The 18,599-nt window shown below is 42.4% G+C and overlaps 1 protein-coding gene across 5 annotated transcripts in view; it reads right to left on the minus strand.

Annotated features, from left to right (window-relative positions):
- ESR2 (estrogen receptor 2) overlaps positions 1-18,599 on the minus strand; it is a 70,651-nt gene that overhangs the window by 9,131 nt on the left and 42,921 nt on the right. For 4 of the 5 annotated variants that reach the window (XM_025391358.1, XM_025391356.1, XM_025391357.1 and 1 more), the window contains one exon: positions 13,935-14,068. The exons of the other annotated variant lie outside the window; for it this stretch is intronic. In XM_025391358.1, the coding sequence (XP_025247143.1) occupies positions 13,935-14,068 (134 nt within the window). The remainder of the gene's footprint in view (positions 1-13,934; positions 14,069-18,599) is intronic. 5 annotated transcript variants of the gene reach the window in all.

Genomic DNA, 18,599 nt, shown 5'->3' on the forward strand with positions numbered 1-18,599 from the left:
TGGCATCCCAGTGGCAGCAAAGTAACAGCTCAGGTAAATCTCCTCCCCGCCCCCCGCCCCGGACCCCTGACTCCTTGATTCCCTTTAATAATTAGCTTCTCTTCCAGGCTTTCCATTTCAAAGCAAGAATAAATATGTGAAATCAACCAGGGAGCTGCTGAGTCTTGGCTATTATGAAACTGAAGATGGCTGGTGCTCCAGCATCCACAGAATTTGTTTTGGTAGTTTTTGTTCTCTATTTTTATTGGTATTTTCAGTTCAATTAAGCCAGCTCAATTCAACTAAGTTCAACTCAGTTAAGGCAACGGATGTACTGAAGCACAATTATGTAAGTGTAGTGCTTTGCCACATCCCTAGGGACCTCCATAATGTCTGATGATGCAGATTTAAAATATTCATCTTTTCAATAGCCCTGAAGCTGCTTCTCCAACCCTCCTGCTCACTTTGTTCTCCACACTGGTTCTTCCAGAGTCCCCCCACATCCTCAGACCTCCCACTGTCACCCCAGAGATGACTTGCCCTCCCACTTCAGAGGAAACAAGACCCTACCCTTGACCCTGTGTGTCCCCTTCTGAGTGGCCAAAATGCAGATCTGCTCATGGGGCTTCCTTTAATGGCTTCCCAGCTAATAGGATCAAGTCCAAACCACCTGGTGCAGCTATCAGGGGTACCAGGGCCCTCCCTGCTCCTCTCATCTGCAGTTCCCACTACACCTCGCCTTGAGTTCCCCTCAAGGTGACGCTCCGAACATGCTCAACTTGCTGCTTGGAAACTCTCCTTCCTCTTTCTCTACCCTGATTCTCTTGCTCATTTATACCCATTCCTCCTGTGGATTCCAACATGGTCATGAAATTCCTTCTGGAAGCTTCCCCCAGCCTCCCTACCATCCCACCCTAAGTCTGGTCTGAGGTGTCCCCTGATGCTCTGACAGTGCCCTGTTCATCCCCGGCAAAGGCTCCATATTGCCCCACATGCTGGATGTCTGCTTGTCCCCACACACACTCCACAGCCACCCTTCTGCCCTCAGCAAGACTGGACATGAGTGCTTTGAGGGCACAGACCGTTTTTTTTTGTTTGTTTGTTTTGTGTTGTTTGTTTGTTTTTGAGAGAGTCTCGCTTTGGAGTGCAGTGGTGGGATCTCGGTTGACTGCAACCTTCGCCTCCCAGTTTCAAGCAATTCTCCCGCCTCAGCCTCCCTAGTAGCTGGGATTACAGGCGCACGCCACCATGGCCCGGCAAATTTTTTGTATTTTTAGTAGAGACGGGGTTTCACCATGCTGGCCAGGCTGGTCTCAAACTCCTGACCTCATGATCCACCCGCCTCGGCCTCCCAAAGTGCTGGGATTACAAGCGTGAGCCACTGTGCCTGGCCAGACCCTTATTTTTTTGACCAAACTCACCATCATATTTGAAATGGTAAATATGCATGCTAATGTATGTTTTAGGTACACACAGAAAATTATCAAAAGTACAGAGAAAATTATTTCAAGCTTACTTAGCTGCATAAACAAGCGCTTCCTTTTAACTACCCTGTAGTCTGTTCAGCTACATGGCATGTGCTCCATGGACTTCCGTTGCCATTAAGAAATACTGTGTCAAAGGCCGGGCGCGGTGGCTCAAGCCTGTAATCCCAGCACTTTGGGAGGCCGAGGCGGGCGGATCACAAGGTCAGGAGATCGAGACCATCCTGGCTAACACGGTGAAACCCCGTCTCTACTAAAAACACAAAAAAGTAGCCGGGCGAGGTGGCGGGCGCCTGTAGTCCCAGCTACTCGGGAGGCTGAGGCAGGAGAATGGCGTAAACCCAGGAGGCGGAGCTTGCAGTGAGCTGAGATCGCGCCACTGCACTCCAGCCTGGGGGACAGAGCAAGACTCCGTCTCAAAAAAAAAAAAAAAAAAAGAAATACTGTGTCTGGGAATTCCAAAAGGAGCCAAAATTGTGTGCCTGTACATGTCTCAGTTCAAAGTGACAAAGACTGAAAATATAAAAACAAATCCTGATTATACACAAATGTTCATAGCAGCATAACTCAGCCTAAAAGTGGAATGTACACTAACTAATGAATGGCTCAACAAAATGTGCTCTATCCAGACAGTGGAATAGTATTCAGCTACGAAAAGGAACAAGGTACTGGTACAGATGAACATCGAAAACATCAGGCTAAGCAAAAGAAGCCGGACACAAAGGACCACATGTTGTATGATTCCATTTATAATAAAATGTCTACAATAGGCAAATCCATAGAGTCAGAAAAGCAGACTAGTGGTTGCCTAGGGGTGTGGGTGGGATAGGGAGTGGGAAATGATGGCTAATAAGCATGGGGTTTCTTTTCAGGTGATAAAATTGATGTTCTAAAATTGATGGTGGCGATGGTTGCACCACTTACAGTGAATAAACTAAAAATATTGAACTGTATACTGAATATGGAGAAATTATATGGTAGATGAATTATATCACAATAAAGCTGTTACTAAAAATAATAATGATAATAATAAAAGAACGCCTCAGAACCAAAATTACAATAACACAAATTCCCTGGGCTGTGTGCGACCAAGGTTCCCCTCAGAGAATATGTATGTGTCATTGTGTTACTTCACAAACCACAGTCATTGCCAAGGTCAGACCCTGGGCCTTCTGCAGGCTGTAGGGGCAGCACGGCTCTACGTGGGGCCCAGAGTCCATCAGCCACAGTGGTCTGGGGAGGTGAGGCACTGCAGTTTTGGAAAGGCATATGCTAAATCCATTTTACATATGGCGGGGGGAGGGGGGAACAGTGTATATACAAAAAGACCGACCTATTTAAAATTATCCTGGGGACTCCTGTTCTCACTGAGCACATAGAAAAGAAATACCCTCCCGGAAAGGAACTGTGCTGAAGAATACCCATGCTGATGCCTGGCTCTCCAGTCAGCAGTGCCGTGCCTGCACCTCAGGCATCCGTGCTCCAGCCCTTGCTCCTCAAACACATTTCTACAGAGTACTTGCTAAGTAGCAGGCCCTGGGCAGGGTGGGGCAAAGGACAGGATCCAAAGCCCTGCCTAGTCAGACACAGAAAACAACAAAAATGTAGCACCCTCTCCACCCCCGAAAAGTAAAAACATCAGGATTCACTGTAGAACAAAATTAAATTACTTTTCATGAAACTGAAGAAGTATAGTTTAAAAAAAAAAAAAAAAAAAGACAAGATCTTGGCACCATGCCCCACACATACCACAGAAAGTGAAATAAAATCAAGGACACAATCTCCTCTCCCCTTTATCAGCTGGGAACAGCTGTGTGCTCCTCTCACCGGCCCACCTGATGACATTCTGAGCAGCACAGTGGTGGGGGACAGCCACCCCTCCTTCAAGGTTTGCCACGTCTGATTTGTTCAAAGGATGAAAACCTAAGCTTTCCTTGACTGAAGGCAAATAAATGAGAAAAATCGAATGTGTTAATAAAAGTCCCAGAATACTGACCAAAGGAAAGAAGTCCTGGCTTTGGGGAGCTGTATGCAGCGTTCGCTTGTTTGCTTTGAGGAAAGGAACCTCTGGCCGTGACCCACACCCTCTATCACCACCTCCTGCCCCCAGCACATGAGGGAAGATGGGACTCAAAAGTTGCCATGGTGTGAGGCCGGCAGGCTGCTGTTCAACTGTGCTTTGCCCCAGCGTTCTTGGTCAACAGAAAAGGACCCCCCCATCTTTCCTCATCAGCATCCCTCCGTGTCTTTGTCTTCTCCACCCACGCACTTCATGGGAACTCTCCCTATAAACTCAGAGGGAACCAAGGTTTAAGCCAGTGTCTCTTAATAACTTTCTTAATGTAAAATAGGATTTCCTGGCTTAACCCCTCTATTTCTTTCATTTAATGAAAAGTTTCATCCTTCATAAATCTTAAAACTGTTTAAATAGACTTGTTTCAAATTTAAAATATTTTAAAGACTATGGGATAATTGATGTAATTAATTACACTCTAATTCCTAAATTCCATACCCCCTCTAATTCTATCAAAGGGAGGGTTTATCTAGTCCTCAGGCCCCTGGGTGGCAAGATGGCCAGTCTATCTGTTGGGTGTTGGGTAGGCTATTAACTATGACACTTGCATAACACCTTAGAGTTTATAAAAACACTCTAACAAGCATTGTAACAGATTGTTAAATGCAACATTTTCTGTTGTCTCTTAGTCTCAAGAGCCATATCAAAGGCTAAGTATGGTACAGGAATTCCAAGTACCACATATCCTATATATGCATAGTGGAAGAGGACTGGCTGAGAGAGTTAGAATGTTGTGGTCCTTTCCCTTCCCTCCCCAGGAGAGAAATATGTGCCTCTCTACTTAAGCCCATGAAGGATCAGACCTTTGATTAACTATTTGAGTGTATATCCCGTTCTAGACCAAAAGCATTGTATATAAATCATTTTGACATCCTTAGTATTTAGAAATCGTTGATATACAGACCAGAAACTGAGCTGAAATTTAGTTAGATGACAGTTCATTTCCATTCCATATTATAGCCATTGTTAGTAGATATGCATAACCCAGAAATGGGCAGCTTGTAATATGACTACTGACTACCCCCGACCTGGCCAGCTAGCGTGCTGTACCACTGTAGATGTGATTGGGTGACATAATCCTAACTTGAGCACGTCACATACACAGGAAAACAGGAAACCAAACTATGCAGGAGACCATTTTCAGATGGCTCAGTGCTTATCTAGCATGGCAAGGCCATCTGGCAGCAAACAAATGCAGCACTTGGAAACTTCTATCCTAACATGGGATAGAGAAGTTCGCAGCCTTTTGACTTAAGAGACCTACCCCATTTCTCCTCTTCTGACCGTTATCCTCCAGGGCCTCCACCCTGTGCTTTATTTGGTTCCCTGCCTGGTGGTATCTCTTTTCCATTTAGCCTACAAACTTTGCTCTCAATTTTTGTTTTGTTTTCATTACATTGTTTACAGATTCATTGAGGTATACCTGATATGCAATAACCTACACATATTTTGTGTGTACAATTTGATGTGCTTTGACATACGTATACACAGTGGAACCATCAGCACAACCAAGATAATGAACACACTCATCTGCAATTTTTTGACTTTATGATGGTACAAGAGTGATATGCATTCAGTAGAAACTGTACTTCCAGTAGCCATATAACCATTGTTTTTTCATTTTCAGTACAATAACTTTCAGTATTCCACAAAGTACATGAAATATTCATTACTTTATTATAAAATAGGCTTTATATTCGATGATTTTGCCCAACTGCAGGGTAATGTAAGTATTCTGAACACATTTAAGATAGGCTAGGCTAAACTATGATGTTCAGTATGTTAAGTATATTTTTGACTAGCAACATTTTCAACTTAAGATGGTTTTTTGGGAAATAACCCCATTATAAATTGAGGACCATATGTAGTTGTATAGATTATTTCTGGACTCTCTGTTCCATTGATCTATTTGTTTCTCTTGACATCGATACCACATTATCTTTGAAATCAGGTAGTGTAAGGCCTCCAAGTTTGTTCTTTTTCAAAGTTGTTTTGACTATTCTAGGTCCCTTGCATTTTCATATGATTTTAAGAATCAGCTTATCAATTTCTACCAAAAAGCCTCCTGGGATTTTTATCAGTTCGAATCTATAGATCATTTTGGGGGAGCACTGAAAACAATACTGAATCTTATGATCCATTAACATCTCTATTTACTCAGGATTTCTTTAATTTCCTTCAGCTATATTTTGCAGTGTTTAGCGTGCAGGTTTCACGTCTCTTGCAAGTTGAGTCCCAAAATTTCATGATGTTTGATGCTATTGTAAATGGTATTGGTTTTTTATTTCAATTTCCAGTTGTTCACTGCTGCCACACACAAATACAATTGATTTATATATATTGCCCTTACACCTTACAAACTTGCTAAATTCACTTTTTTTAGACTCCTTAGGACTTTCTACATAGATTATCATGTTTTTTAAATAAAGAGTTTCACTTCTACCTTTCCAATCTTGATGGCTTTTACCTCTTTTCTTGCCTTATTGCACTGGGTAGAACTTACAGTAAAATGTTGAATAGAATTAGGGACAGTGGACATACTTGCCTTGTTCCTGATTGTGATTAAGTATAATATTAACTGTAGGTTTTTCATAGATGCCCTTTAATGGGTTGAGGAAGTTTCCTTCTATTTCTTGTTTGTTCAGTGTTTTCAGCAGGAATGGATGTTGGATTTTGTCAAATGCTGTCTGCATCTATTAAGATAATCATGGCTGGGCGCAGTGGCTCACACCTGTAATCCCAGCACTTTGGGAGGCCAAGGCGGGTGAATCACCTAAGGTCAGGAGTTCGAGACCAGCCTGGCCAACATGGTGAAACCTCATCTCTACTAAAAATACAAAAATTAGCTGGGCATGGTGGCGGGCACCTATAATCCCAGCTACTCAGGAGGCTGAGGCAGGAGAACTGATTGAACCCAGGAGGCAGAAGTTGCCGTGAGCCCCAAGATCACGCCAATGCACTCCAGCCTGGGCGACAGAGGGAGGACTCTGTCTCAAAAAAAAAAAAGAAAAAAAAGATAATCATATGGTTTTTCATTATTATTCTGTCAATATGGTGAATTTTGATTGATTTTCAAATGTTAAAGAAAACTTGTATTCCCGAAAATTCTGCTTGTTCATGATGTGCTATCCTTTTAATATAATATTGGATTCTAATTACCAAAAAAAAGTTTTAGAGAACTTTTGCATATACATGCATGCTGGAAATTGGTCTGTTGTCTTTTCTTCCAATGTGTTAATCTGAGTGTTCTATCAGAGTAATGCTGGTCTCACCGAATGAGTTGGAAAACATTCCATGCTCTTCAATTTTCTGTAAGAGTATGTGTAAACTTGGTGTATTAGCCCATTTTCACACTGCTGATAGACATACCCAAGACTGGGCAATATACAAAAGAAAGAGGTTTATTAGACTTACAGTTTCACATGGCTGGGGAAGCCTCACAATCATGGCAGAAGGTGAAAGGCACGTCTCATGTGGCAGCAGACGAGAAGAGGGCTTGTGCAGGGAAACTCCCATTGTTATATAACCATCAAATCTTGTGAGACTTATTCACTATCATGAGAACAGTAAAGACCCACCCCCATGATTCAGCCATCTCCCACCAGGTCCCTCCCACAACATGTGGGGATTATGGGCACTACAAGATGAGATCTGGGTGGGGACACAGAGCCAAACCATACCACTTGGTATTATTCATTCCTCAAATGCATGGTAGAATTCTCCCAGAATTCCAGATGGTGGTGGGGCCACCAGTTGGTGGAGCAGTCAGAACACACACATTTATAGGTTAAGTTTGCCATCTTATATGGGCACAGTTTGTGGCACCCCAGAACAATTACAGTAGTAACATCAAAAATCACTGATTGGCCGGGCGTGGTGGCTCAAGCCTGTAATCCCAGCACTTTGGGAGGCCAAGACGGGCGGATCACGAGGTCAGGAGATCGAGACCATCCTGGCTAACACAGTGAAACCCCGTCTCTACTAAAAAATACAAAAAACTAGCCGGGCGAGGTGGTGGGCGCCTGTAGTCCCAGCTACTCGGGAGGCTGAAGCAGGAGAATGGCGTAAACCCGGGAGGCGGAGCTTGCAGTGAGCTGAGATCCGGCCACTGCATTCCAGCCTGGGCAACAGAGTAAGACTCCGTCTCAAAAAACAAAACAAAACAAAACAAAAAAACAAAAACAAAAATCACTGATTACAGATCACCGTAATAGATATAATGAAAAAGTTAGAAATATTGCAAGTGTTATCAAAATTTGACACAGACATAAAGTGAGCACATGCTGTTGGAAAAAATGGTACCAACAGCCTTGTTAAATGCAGGGTTGCCACAAACCTTCGGAAAACATGCAGTATCTGTGATGCACAATAAAGCAACGTGCAATGAAATGGGATGTGTTTCTATTCTTGAGCTTTGTGCTGGGATGCAGTTAAATCACTTAGCAATTGTTTGATCCTCCAGGTTTGTTTTTAAGTTTTGCTTGGTAGGATCATAATGGCCTTTAGTCTAGGCCCACTACTGAGGCAATACCCTTCTGAGTACTATATGAAGGCTGAGAAGTGCCCAATGCCCAGTATACTGCAAGGTTTTTCACCAGTGTACTGGCTGGTGAGAATGTGAACTGTTCCTGGCCCTGTGTGAACTCTAGGGATTGTTTTGCCCACTCCTTTCTGATGATTCCTTCCCTGTCCTTGATATCCTCATAAGCATGGGCAGATTAGCACTCAGCTGAAGACTTGAAGAGGACTCTCCATACATCTCCAAAATTCTGTGTGTAGCTCTTTCCCATTCAGTACTCTCACCTCCAAGTCCTAGCTGCCTTGCTACCAAGAGAGATCACTGGTGTCTATTTGGGTTACCCTTTGTGATGGTTAATCTTAGGTGTCAACTTGGCTGGATAAAGGGATACCCAGATAGCAGATAAAGCATTATCTCTGGGTATGTCTGAGAGTGTTCCAGGAAGAGACTAGCATTAGAATCAGTGGACTAAAGCCAGGCACAGTGGCTCACACCTGTAATCCCTGCACTTTGGGAGGCCGAGGTGGGTGGATCACTTGAGGTCAGGAGTTCAAGGCCAGCCTGTCCAACATGGTGAAACCCCATCTCTACTAAAAATACAAAAAATTAGCCAGGCATGGTAGTGCATGCCTATAATCTCAGCTACTCTGGAGGCTGAGGCAGGAGAATCACTTAAACCCAGGAGGCAGAGGTTGCAGTGAGCCAAGATGGCACCACTGCACTCCAGCCTGAGTAACAAAGCAAGACTTCATCTCAAAAAAACAAAACAAAAAACAAAAACAGTGGACTAAGTAAGGAAGATCTGCCCTTAACCAATGTTGGCAGGCATCATCCAATTGGCTGAGGGCCCAGATAGAACGAAATGGCAGAGGAAAGGAAAATTCTCTCTCTCCGAGCTGGAACACCCATTTTCTCCTGCCCTTGGACATCAGAGCTCCAGGTTCTCCGGCTGCCAGATTCTGAGACTCACACCAGTGGCCTCCTGGTTTCTCAGGCCTTCAATCTCAAACTGAGGGTTACACCATCAGCTCCCTAGTTCTCAGGTCTTTCCATTTACACTGAGCCATGCTACTGGCTTCCCTGGCTAACTAGCATGCAGATGCATATCACGGGACTTCTCAGCCTTCATAATCATTCAAGTCAATTTTCATGATAAATCCCCTCTCATTTATCTACCTACTTACCTATCCATCCTATTGGTTCTGTTTCTCTGGAGAAACCTAATACACCCATCCCTGCTTTGCAACCTGGAAACTGGCTCCAGGCAGTAAACTGGACAAAGGACTCTCCTCGTTTGGGGAACACTGCTGTCCAATGTCCAATATCTGTTTTATATATTCTGTCAGGGTTTTAAATTTTAAGGCAGGGAGGCAGATTACATCCCTATTTTTCGTTTAAATTTAAATACCATCCAGAACAAAAAAGCCTGTACTTACAAACCCTTAAAACCTAGCATAGAAAAGACTCACTTATCCTAGCAGTGAAAATTGTCCCATTTTCTCCATAGCAATGCTGAACAGGATCAATTTGTTTTGACAACTGTTATGACTACCAAGAAAGAAAGGAAGTTCCTTAAAAGAAGATTTCTGGCCAGGCACAGGCCCAGTATTTTGGGAGGCCGAGGCAAGTGGATCACGAGGTCAGGAGTTCAAGACCAGCCTGGCCAACATGGTGAAACCCCATCTCTACTAAAAATACAAAAATTATCCAGGCATGGTGGTGGGTGCCTGTAATCCCAGCTACTCAGGAGGCTAAGGCAGGAGAATCCTTTGAACCCAGGAGGCGGAGGTTGCAGTGAGCCGAGATCGCACCATTGCACTCTAGCCTGGGCAACACAGCAAGACTATGTCTCAAAAAAAAAAAAGAAAAGATTTCTTAAACTTGGATTTACGGTAAACAAATTTTACTCATTTACCGCCACAAGTGGTAATTACATCACATGTCTCCCTCGCCTTCTGTAATTCTCTCAATGTGGCAGCTCTGTCATACTGTAGGGGAATGCTGTAGCCTTCATCTTTCCCATTTGCACAGATGCTGCGTCTAGCTTTGACAACAACACAATATGATGTCTGGGAGGCTAAAATGCCTATAAGGAGCCTTGCCAAACAGAAGGCTTTATACTGCAAAGTGTTGTAACAACAAGCAAACACTGCTTTCTGAGAAGCACTTTCCTGCACAGAAAAGAGTTCTAAATTATTTCTGAAAGTGAGAGAAACCCCATCATCTGGCATTTGATGATCCTCCATTGCCAAGATGGGAAGGTACTCTTCAAGCAGATCCTCCCTTTGACAGAAATGGTAGCACGTATGTGAGGTAATGTTGGTAGGTGGTTTAGAAAAGGTCGGAAAGAGTTGATTTTATTCCATGATCAATTTCAAATATCCTGGCTGGTGGGCCGGATGTGGTAGCTCACACCTATAATCCCAGCATTTTGGGAGGCCAAGGTGGGCGGATCACTCGAGGCCAGGAGTTCAAGACCAGCCTGGGACAACATGGTGAAACCCTGTCTGACATGGTTAGGCTTTGTGTCCCCACCCAAATCTCATCTTGAATTGTAATCTCCATAATCCCCATGTGTCAAGGGAGAGACCAGGTGGAGGTAATTAAATCGTGGAGGCAGTTTCCCCCATGCTGTCCTCATGACAGTGAGTGAGCTCCCACAAGATCTGATGGTTACATAAGGGTCTCTTCTTCCTTTGCTTGGGACTTCTCCTTCCTGGCACCTTGTGAAGAAGGTATCTTGCTTCCTCTTCACTTTCCACCATGATTGTAAGTCTCCTGAGGCCTCCCCAGACAAACTGAACTGTGAGTCAGTTAAACCTCTTTCCTTTATAAATTACCCAGTCTCAGGTATTTCTTCATAGTAGTGTGAGAACAGACTAATATATCATCTCTACTAAAAATACAAAAATTAGCCAGGAGTGGTGGCGTGCACCTGTAATCCCAGCTACTTGGGACACTGAGGCAGGAGAATTGCTTGAACCTGGGAGGCGGAGGTTTCAGTGAGCCAAGATTGCACCACTGCACTCCACCCTAGCCTGGCCGACACAGGAAGACTCTGTCAAAAAAAAAAAAAAAAAAAAAAAACCTGGCTGGACTTTCCTTATATGCACATCAACATAATCATCAGTGTAAGCTGGGCCCTCATGTTATGCTGTAAAAGGTGAATGGTAACTATAAACAGGGAAGGGTGTGTTGGGTGCAGGGGAAATGACCTATTAGGCAGGTAAGGCCAGATTGAGATTCAACTAGGAAATGCTCAAAGGTTGTCCTCCAGGTCTCTATACCTTCACATGGTCTTCAGATTCCTTCTTCATTCTCCCTCACCCAGTTCTTCAGGGGCTAACCCCACCCTCCACCCCAGATCCAAGCAACTCCTCGACAGGATCCTGTGCTCTCTCCAGAGCTAATGTATGGTCTGTTGCCCATTTACAGAGATGGGTAGAAATTGAGTGTGAGCATTTAAAAATGTTTATAGCAATCAACAGAGAAATTTTAAATCAGTTGAATATAACTAATAATATTATAAACTAGGACTTCTATTTTTCACTTTTATTTTTTCTCATAATTCATTTTTGTTATATTTTGCAAAAGCAACTATCCTTAACACTCTAGCCTGGGCAACAGAGTGAGACCCTGTCTCAAAAAAAAAAAAACAAAACAAAACAAAACAAAAAAAAAACCAGTGCCAATATCCAAGAGTCTGTGAGAGAAGACATGTATGAAGGTCAGCTGGCCCCAGATCAAGAGGAGCTGGAAACATGTGACCACAGTGAATTCTGCATTGAGTCTTGGCTTCAGGAACCACTACTTTGGCTGATTTAAAAGACCATAGTATAATATAATCTGATACCTCCCTGTTGTTTCAAGCATCGAACTCTAAGATTGAATAAAGAAAGCCCCATATGTTGTCCAAATAGAGATATCTGTAAGTCTTCAGGTGAACATTAAAACCTGGATATACACAGTGTTTGAGGAAGGAAAAAAAAATCAATAACCTAGAGGCCAAACAAGAGTAAATGGCTAAGCAAAGCCATCAATATCTGCTAGAGCAGCTGGCTTGGACGCCAGGTAGATCGTGAACTGACCAGTGTGACAACCATCCAGAAACTTAGAAAATCATACAAAATAACACATCTCTATTGCAGTAATGTTTATGCTTCCTAATGTTAAAAAGGAAGAGGATCTGGATATTCAATAACAGATAAATGGTTGAACAATTTAGTAAAATGCCCTCATTTCAAAGATTGTGTTAGATCTCTCCTAGTTGACCCAGAATGGTTTCACAGCATTTTGAAAAGTTAAAAAAAAAAAAAAAAATCCAGGAGTTCGAGACCAGCTTGGCCAACATAGGGAGACCTCACCTCTACAAAAAAATACAAAAATTAGTCGGGTGTGGTGGCAGGTGCTTGTGGTCCCAGCTACTCAGGTGGCTGAGGTGGGAGAATCACTTGAGCCCAGGAGGTCAGAACTGCAGTAAGCCATGATCGTGCCACTGCATTCCAGCAGGGGCAACAGAGTGACATTCTGTCTCAAAAAGAAAAGTGAAAAAACAAGATACAGACTGCGCACAGTGGCTCATGCTTATAAATTCCAGAACTTTGGGAGGCTGAGGTGGGAAGATTGCTTGAGGCCAGGAGTTCAAGGCCACCTATGGCAACGCAGCAAGATTCCGTCTCTACAAAAAAAAATTGTTTTAATTAACCAGGTCTGGTGGTATGCACCTGTAGTCCAAGCTACTTGTGAGGCCGAGGTGGGAGGATCACTTGAGCTCAGTTCTAGGTTACAGTGAGCTATGATCATGCCACTGCCCTCCAGCCTGGGCAGCAGAGCAAGACCCTGTGTCAAAAAAAGAAAAGAAAAAAGGAAGGGAAGGAAGGAAGGGTCACGAAAGTTATAGTGTTATTTTAAGGGAAGGTATTCCTGATTTTATTTTCTTCCTTGTATGTTTTTCTCATTTGATGTTTATTTACAATAACCAGATATTATTTATATAAGAAAAAGCCAACACAACTAAACCATCTGCATATCCTAGACACCTTATTTCCCTCCTCTACCTCCCACTTTTCCCTCAAGTCAAGTCCCTTGCTCCCTGACCTCACGCCACAATGTCAGTTCAGGCTCTCATTGCCTCTAATGGGCCCCCAGCTTCAGTCTCTGCCCTTTCTAGTCCTCCACATGGAAACCAGAGTGACCTTTCTATATTGCATATCTGTGCATGACACTCCCCTGCCTGAACCTCTTCTAAGCTGCCCAAAGCCCGAGCAGCAGTTTCTAATCTTCAGCACTGCATTTTACAGTCATGCCTACTTCCCTCTGCTCTTTCCTGAAGATTTGTTCAAACATCATTCCCTTCTGCAACAACTCCAGCATTTCTCCTATTTTCCAGTAGTACTTTGTGTAGACTTTATCATAGCACAGAAATCATTATTTTTAATTATTTGTTTTCTCTCACTCCCTGCCTACACTATGAGCTATTTGAGGGTAGGACCATATCTTTACCGAATGAATGAATCTAAAAAAGTAGGACCCCAAACCTAAGTATAAATGCATGCCAACCATGTAAAGTGTCTGTGTAAGCAATGAAAAAAGGTTAAAAGATAAACAATTTAAAGTTATTTTCTTTTTCTTTTCCAGCAAGTGGCTTGAGCTACTTTTAAACTGATTGCCAGTCATTCACTTAATGAGTAATTTATGTCCAAGTTACCAAAAGTTATCTACAGTTTAAATCGCTATCAAAATAAAAACAAAGTCCAAAAGGAAACCATTTTACCCTTTTCAAATAAAATAGAAGTTCAACATTCTTCTTACTGTCACACTAGTTGTAGAAACAGCATCTCTCCCCGATAAAACATGGCCCAGCTGTGTGGTTACTTACTGGAATTGAGCAGGATCATGGCCTTGACACAGAGATACTCTTTGTGTTGGAGTTTTAACTCTCGAAACCTTGAAGTAGTTGCCAGGAGCATGTCAAAGATTTCCAGAATTCCTTCTACGCATTTCCCCTCATCCCTACAAAAGTTCGTTTGGAAATTTAAGGAACATAGCTTCAGGAAACCATCAAAAAAACAATAAGGAGTGTTTTCTTTTTAATCTCAAGTTTCATCTTGTAACATGTTCATCTGATAATACAATTTTAACTACAACAGGGTGTTAATGAGACCACACCCAGCAATATGAAATTACTAGAATTATCTTCATATAAAGAAGACAGGCCATTTCCTATAAATCCCAAAAGTAAATATATGAATAAGTATTATTTAGGCAACAATGTGCATTGGAATATTTTCCTGCTATATTTTCACCAAATGTTTTCTTACAGCAATACCACTCCTATTGATTGTTTTCAATCAAAACCATGTCAGTCAACCAGCCCCAGATATGACACATTTTTTAAAACGAGACATTCCACATTCCCATCGGGAAGTATTAATGAGGAAGACTGTGTGTCATAGAAGCAAGTGTCCCAAGAATAAAACTCCATATCTAAGGCTTAACTCTCACTTCCTGGTGGTCATTTAGAAACTGGTGTAGCAACTAAGACATTTACCTGTAATTTGAAAAAGCTGAATATGACAAAGAAATCACAATTAGAGAAGATGGATTAGAATCAGGAAAAGAAGGTATACACGGAGGTGGGGAAAATTTTTGACTTGCCAAGGATTATCTTCACGCAAGGATTATCTTTAAACCTTGAGCCATCTAATCAAAATTCTTTGGAGCACTCCTTATAGAAGTAAATGTTTAAATATACTTTGAAAATAAATTATTTGAACTTTATCTGGAAAATATCAGCTTCTATTCACTCCAGCCAGACACACATTATTCCACCTCACTGCTCCCCCAAAACACTCTATTATTATCAGTCACAGGGTTATTGGAAGTCCTTGACAAGCAGTTAGATGATTTTGTCATAAAACCACTGTTTGTTCCTGAAAGCCAGCAGCACACAGGAAGGGCAATGGGTTTATGTGAGTTCCATTTTCAGTCTCTAGCAGCCCCTGAAGGGGCCTTGAGGTCTTCAAAGAGCTGGCTGCTCCCCTCCTCCTTCCCCGAACTCAGGGCATTTCCAGTGATGGCAGTATTTCAGGGAAGAGCCTCTGACACCACTGGATACACCAATCCTGTGTAAGTCTTTCCCATTAGCTGCTGTGTACATGGCACTCACCGGGATCCTGCATTCCGAAGCATTCACACTTTCCCACCCAGACTCACTCACACAGAGCTACAAGCGTGCAAATTGCTCACTTTGGCATATGAGCATTACTAAGTTACTAAATTTACTAAATCGTAAATTCTGTAAACACCTGCAATTTTCTGTAAGTACACAGGTTAAGTGACAAAACACCAGTGCCCCCTGGAAGTCACTCATAGGAAAAGGCCATCTTAGAGAATCCAGAGCACTGGGCAAAGAGTGCCAAATCTACAGGAAGCCTCATCTTTCCACCTCCCCAGCTCCAGGCTCTCCCAGGCAACCTGATGCAGGCATCCAGTAAGGACAACACAAGCCCTGCACAGAGATAACACACAAAACACCTGGGCACTGAATCCTTTCATGCCACATCACCGAATCACCCTGCCTGTGGACAATTCATTATGGGAAATTGTAACTGTTGGACTTGGGGACATTTGATACTAAGGAAAGCAGTTTGAAAATATCTCTGTGGGGGAAAAAAAAACTCCTGCATTGATAGTTTGATTATCTCTTTATTCTTCTGTGCTGATGTGGGATTATACACACATGCACAACACATACATACATACACACACACACACTCACACACACCCCTCCCCAAGTGGTATGGTAAGGGGACCAACCTGAAATCAATCCTATTTTCCAGAAGTACCTGTGCCTTAGTTCTTAAATATTGAAATTGGTATCATTTCCTCATTAAAATATATGCCATTTTCACTACAAATTTATGTTTCAAAAATGGGGGGAGGGTTTGCATACTGAGGTATTTTAAACCCTGATAAAGGCTGTCACTCACAGTAATCAGACCATATATACCTCATGGAAAAAGTTAATTTCTAAACAAAGTCTAAAGAACTAGGTCTGATTGCTTTCTTTTTAAGCAGGTGTGACAGTCAACCATTTCATTCAAGGGGTGGCAAAGTTAGAATATTTTTATTCACTTCACAGTCTGCAGAAACCAAATACATTTCTACAAAATAAATGAGAAATGAAGGGGCAATAAAGTATAAGACATCATAAATGACAGCCCAATAAAGTTCTTTCAGATGAGTTATACAGAACAAAGTTAGGAAAGACTCTAAAGTAAATTAGTGACATCTATTTTATTTATTTTATAATTTTAGATTGAAACTGAATTATGAGTAAGAAATTAGGACAGGGTTAAAAGAGTTGAATTAAAGACAGGCTGGCTGCTCATGTCTGTAATCCCCATGCTTTGGGGAGGTCAAAGTGGGAGGATCACTTGAGGCCAAGAGTTCCAGACCCGCCTGGGCAACATAGCGAGACCTTGTCTCTACAAAATAATAATAATAAACCAGGCATGGTAGCATATACCTATAGTCCCAGCTACTCAGGGGGCTAAGGCAAAAGATCACTTGAGGCCAGAAGCCCGAGGTTGCAGTGAGCTATGATGGCACTGCTGTATTCCAGCCTGGGCCACAGAGCAAGACCCTGTCTCTAAATTAACAAAAACAGAAACAAAAACAGGACATATGATTTCAACGTTAAAATATTGAAACAATGTATCAATCAAACTGACCTACTCAGGAAATTTATTTTTGCACACTATCTGTCCATCAACTACTAAATAAAATCAGTAATAACATGGAATATCTTTGTATTAGTCCATTTTCACATTGCTATAAAGCATTACCTGAGACTGGGTAATCTATGAAGAAAAAAGGTTTAACTGACTCACAGTTCTGCATGGCTAGGGAGGCCTCAGGAAACTTATCATCGTGGCAGAGAGCAAAGGGAAACCAAGGCACATCTTACACGGAGGCAGAAGAGCGAGCGATTGAACGAGACGGGGGAGCTGCCAAACACTTTTAAAGCATCAGCTCCCATGAGAACTCACTCACTATCATGAGAACAGCATGGGGGAAACCGTCTCGATGATCCGATCACTCCCACCAGGTCCCTCCCTTGACAATTTCAGATGAGATTTGCTGGGGACACAGAGCCAAACCATATCAATTTTATTACTTGATAATAACTTTTTTTTTTTTTGAGACAGGGTCTCACTCCGATGCCCAGACTGGAGTGCAGCCGCATGATCTCTGCTCACTGCAACCTCCGCCTCCTGGGTTCAAGTGATTCTCCTGCCTCAGCCTCCCATGTAGCTGGGATTATAGGCACGCACCACTATGCCTGGCTAATTTTTGCATTTTTAGTAGAGAAGGGGTTTCACCATGTTGGCCAGGCTGGTCTTGAACTCCTGACCTCAAGTGATCCACTCGCCTCAGCCTCCCAAGGTGCTGGGACTACAGGCGTGAGCTACCGAGCCTGGCCAATACTCACTCTTTATAAAATAAGAATATTGTTTTTTATTTTTTTTGAGATGGAGTCTTGCTCTGTCACCCCAGGTGGAGTGCAATGAAGTCATCTCTGCTCACTGCAACCTCCACTTCCTGGGTTCAAGCAATTCTCCTGCCTCAGCTTCCCAAGTAGCTGGGATTACAGGCGCCTGCTACCACACCCAGCTAACTTTTGTATTTTTAGTAGAGACGGGGTTTCATCATGTTGTCAGGCTTGTCTCGAACTCCTGACCTAAGGTGATCTACCCATCTCAGTCTCCCAAAGTGCTGGAATTACAGGTGTAAGCCACCGTGCCTGGCCTAAAGAAGAGTATTGTTTAATACAACAACAAAATGTTGAATGAGTGGGCCTCCCTTTGGGGTATACTATTTTGTCCCTATATATATATACCTGCTGGCAGCACACACCTGGGTACAGACCGTGGTTTACCTCTGTGTATATGGCAATGGCAGGGAGTGCTTAAGGCTTAGAACGTAAAAAGGACTTAATAACTGAAGTGAAATTACTTATGTACAAAGGGTAAATTAAAATTCAGAATTGAAAATTCAGTGGCTACCTTGAAGGAATTTAGCATACAAATAACTAATGTGAATGTAAACTCAAGACATTTATACATATATAATTCCATGAACCTCTCTGCAAATGTCCACAATGGGATCCAAAGCCCAGATACAAACTTCCTCTGACTAATAATTTAACATTAGTCAGTTGCCTGTTGATACTAAGGACACAAAAATGCCTTTGCATATGTGATTTTTATGAATTCAGTGGTTAGTAAAAGAAGAACTAAATGCTTAGAAATAAGCTGAAGTAACTAGATTTTCCTCTCATCCTCAGTAGATACAAGTTTTCTTGCTGCAGAAACCTCAACAAGAATAAAGGGAAACAGAAATTATAGTTTCAGTATCCACAAATGGGCTGTTAGTTGTATTCACTGTTTATACAGCCATATTACCACTTGAAGAAACTCTGGTAGGACAATCCAGCAGAAGACAGTTATTTTCAAATGGTGTGAAGATTATGTCTTCA

Source organism: Theropithecus gelada, chromosome 7b, assembly GCF_003255815.1.
Source record: "Theropithecus gelada isolate Dixy chromosome 7b, Tgel_1.0, whole genome shotgun sequence".
Lineage (NCBI taxonomy): Eukaryota > Metazoa > Chordata > Mammalia > Primates > Cercopithecidae > Theropithecus > Theropithecus gelada.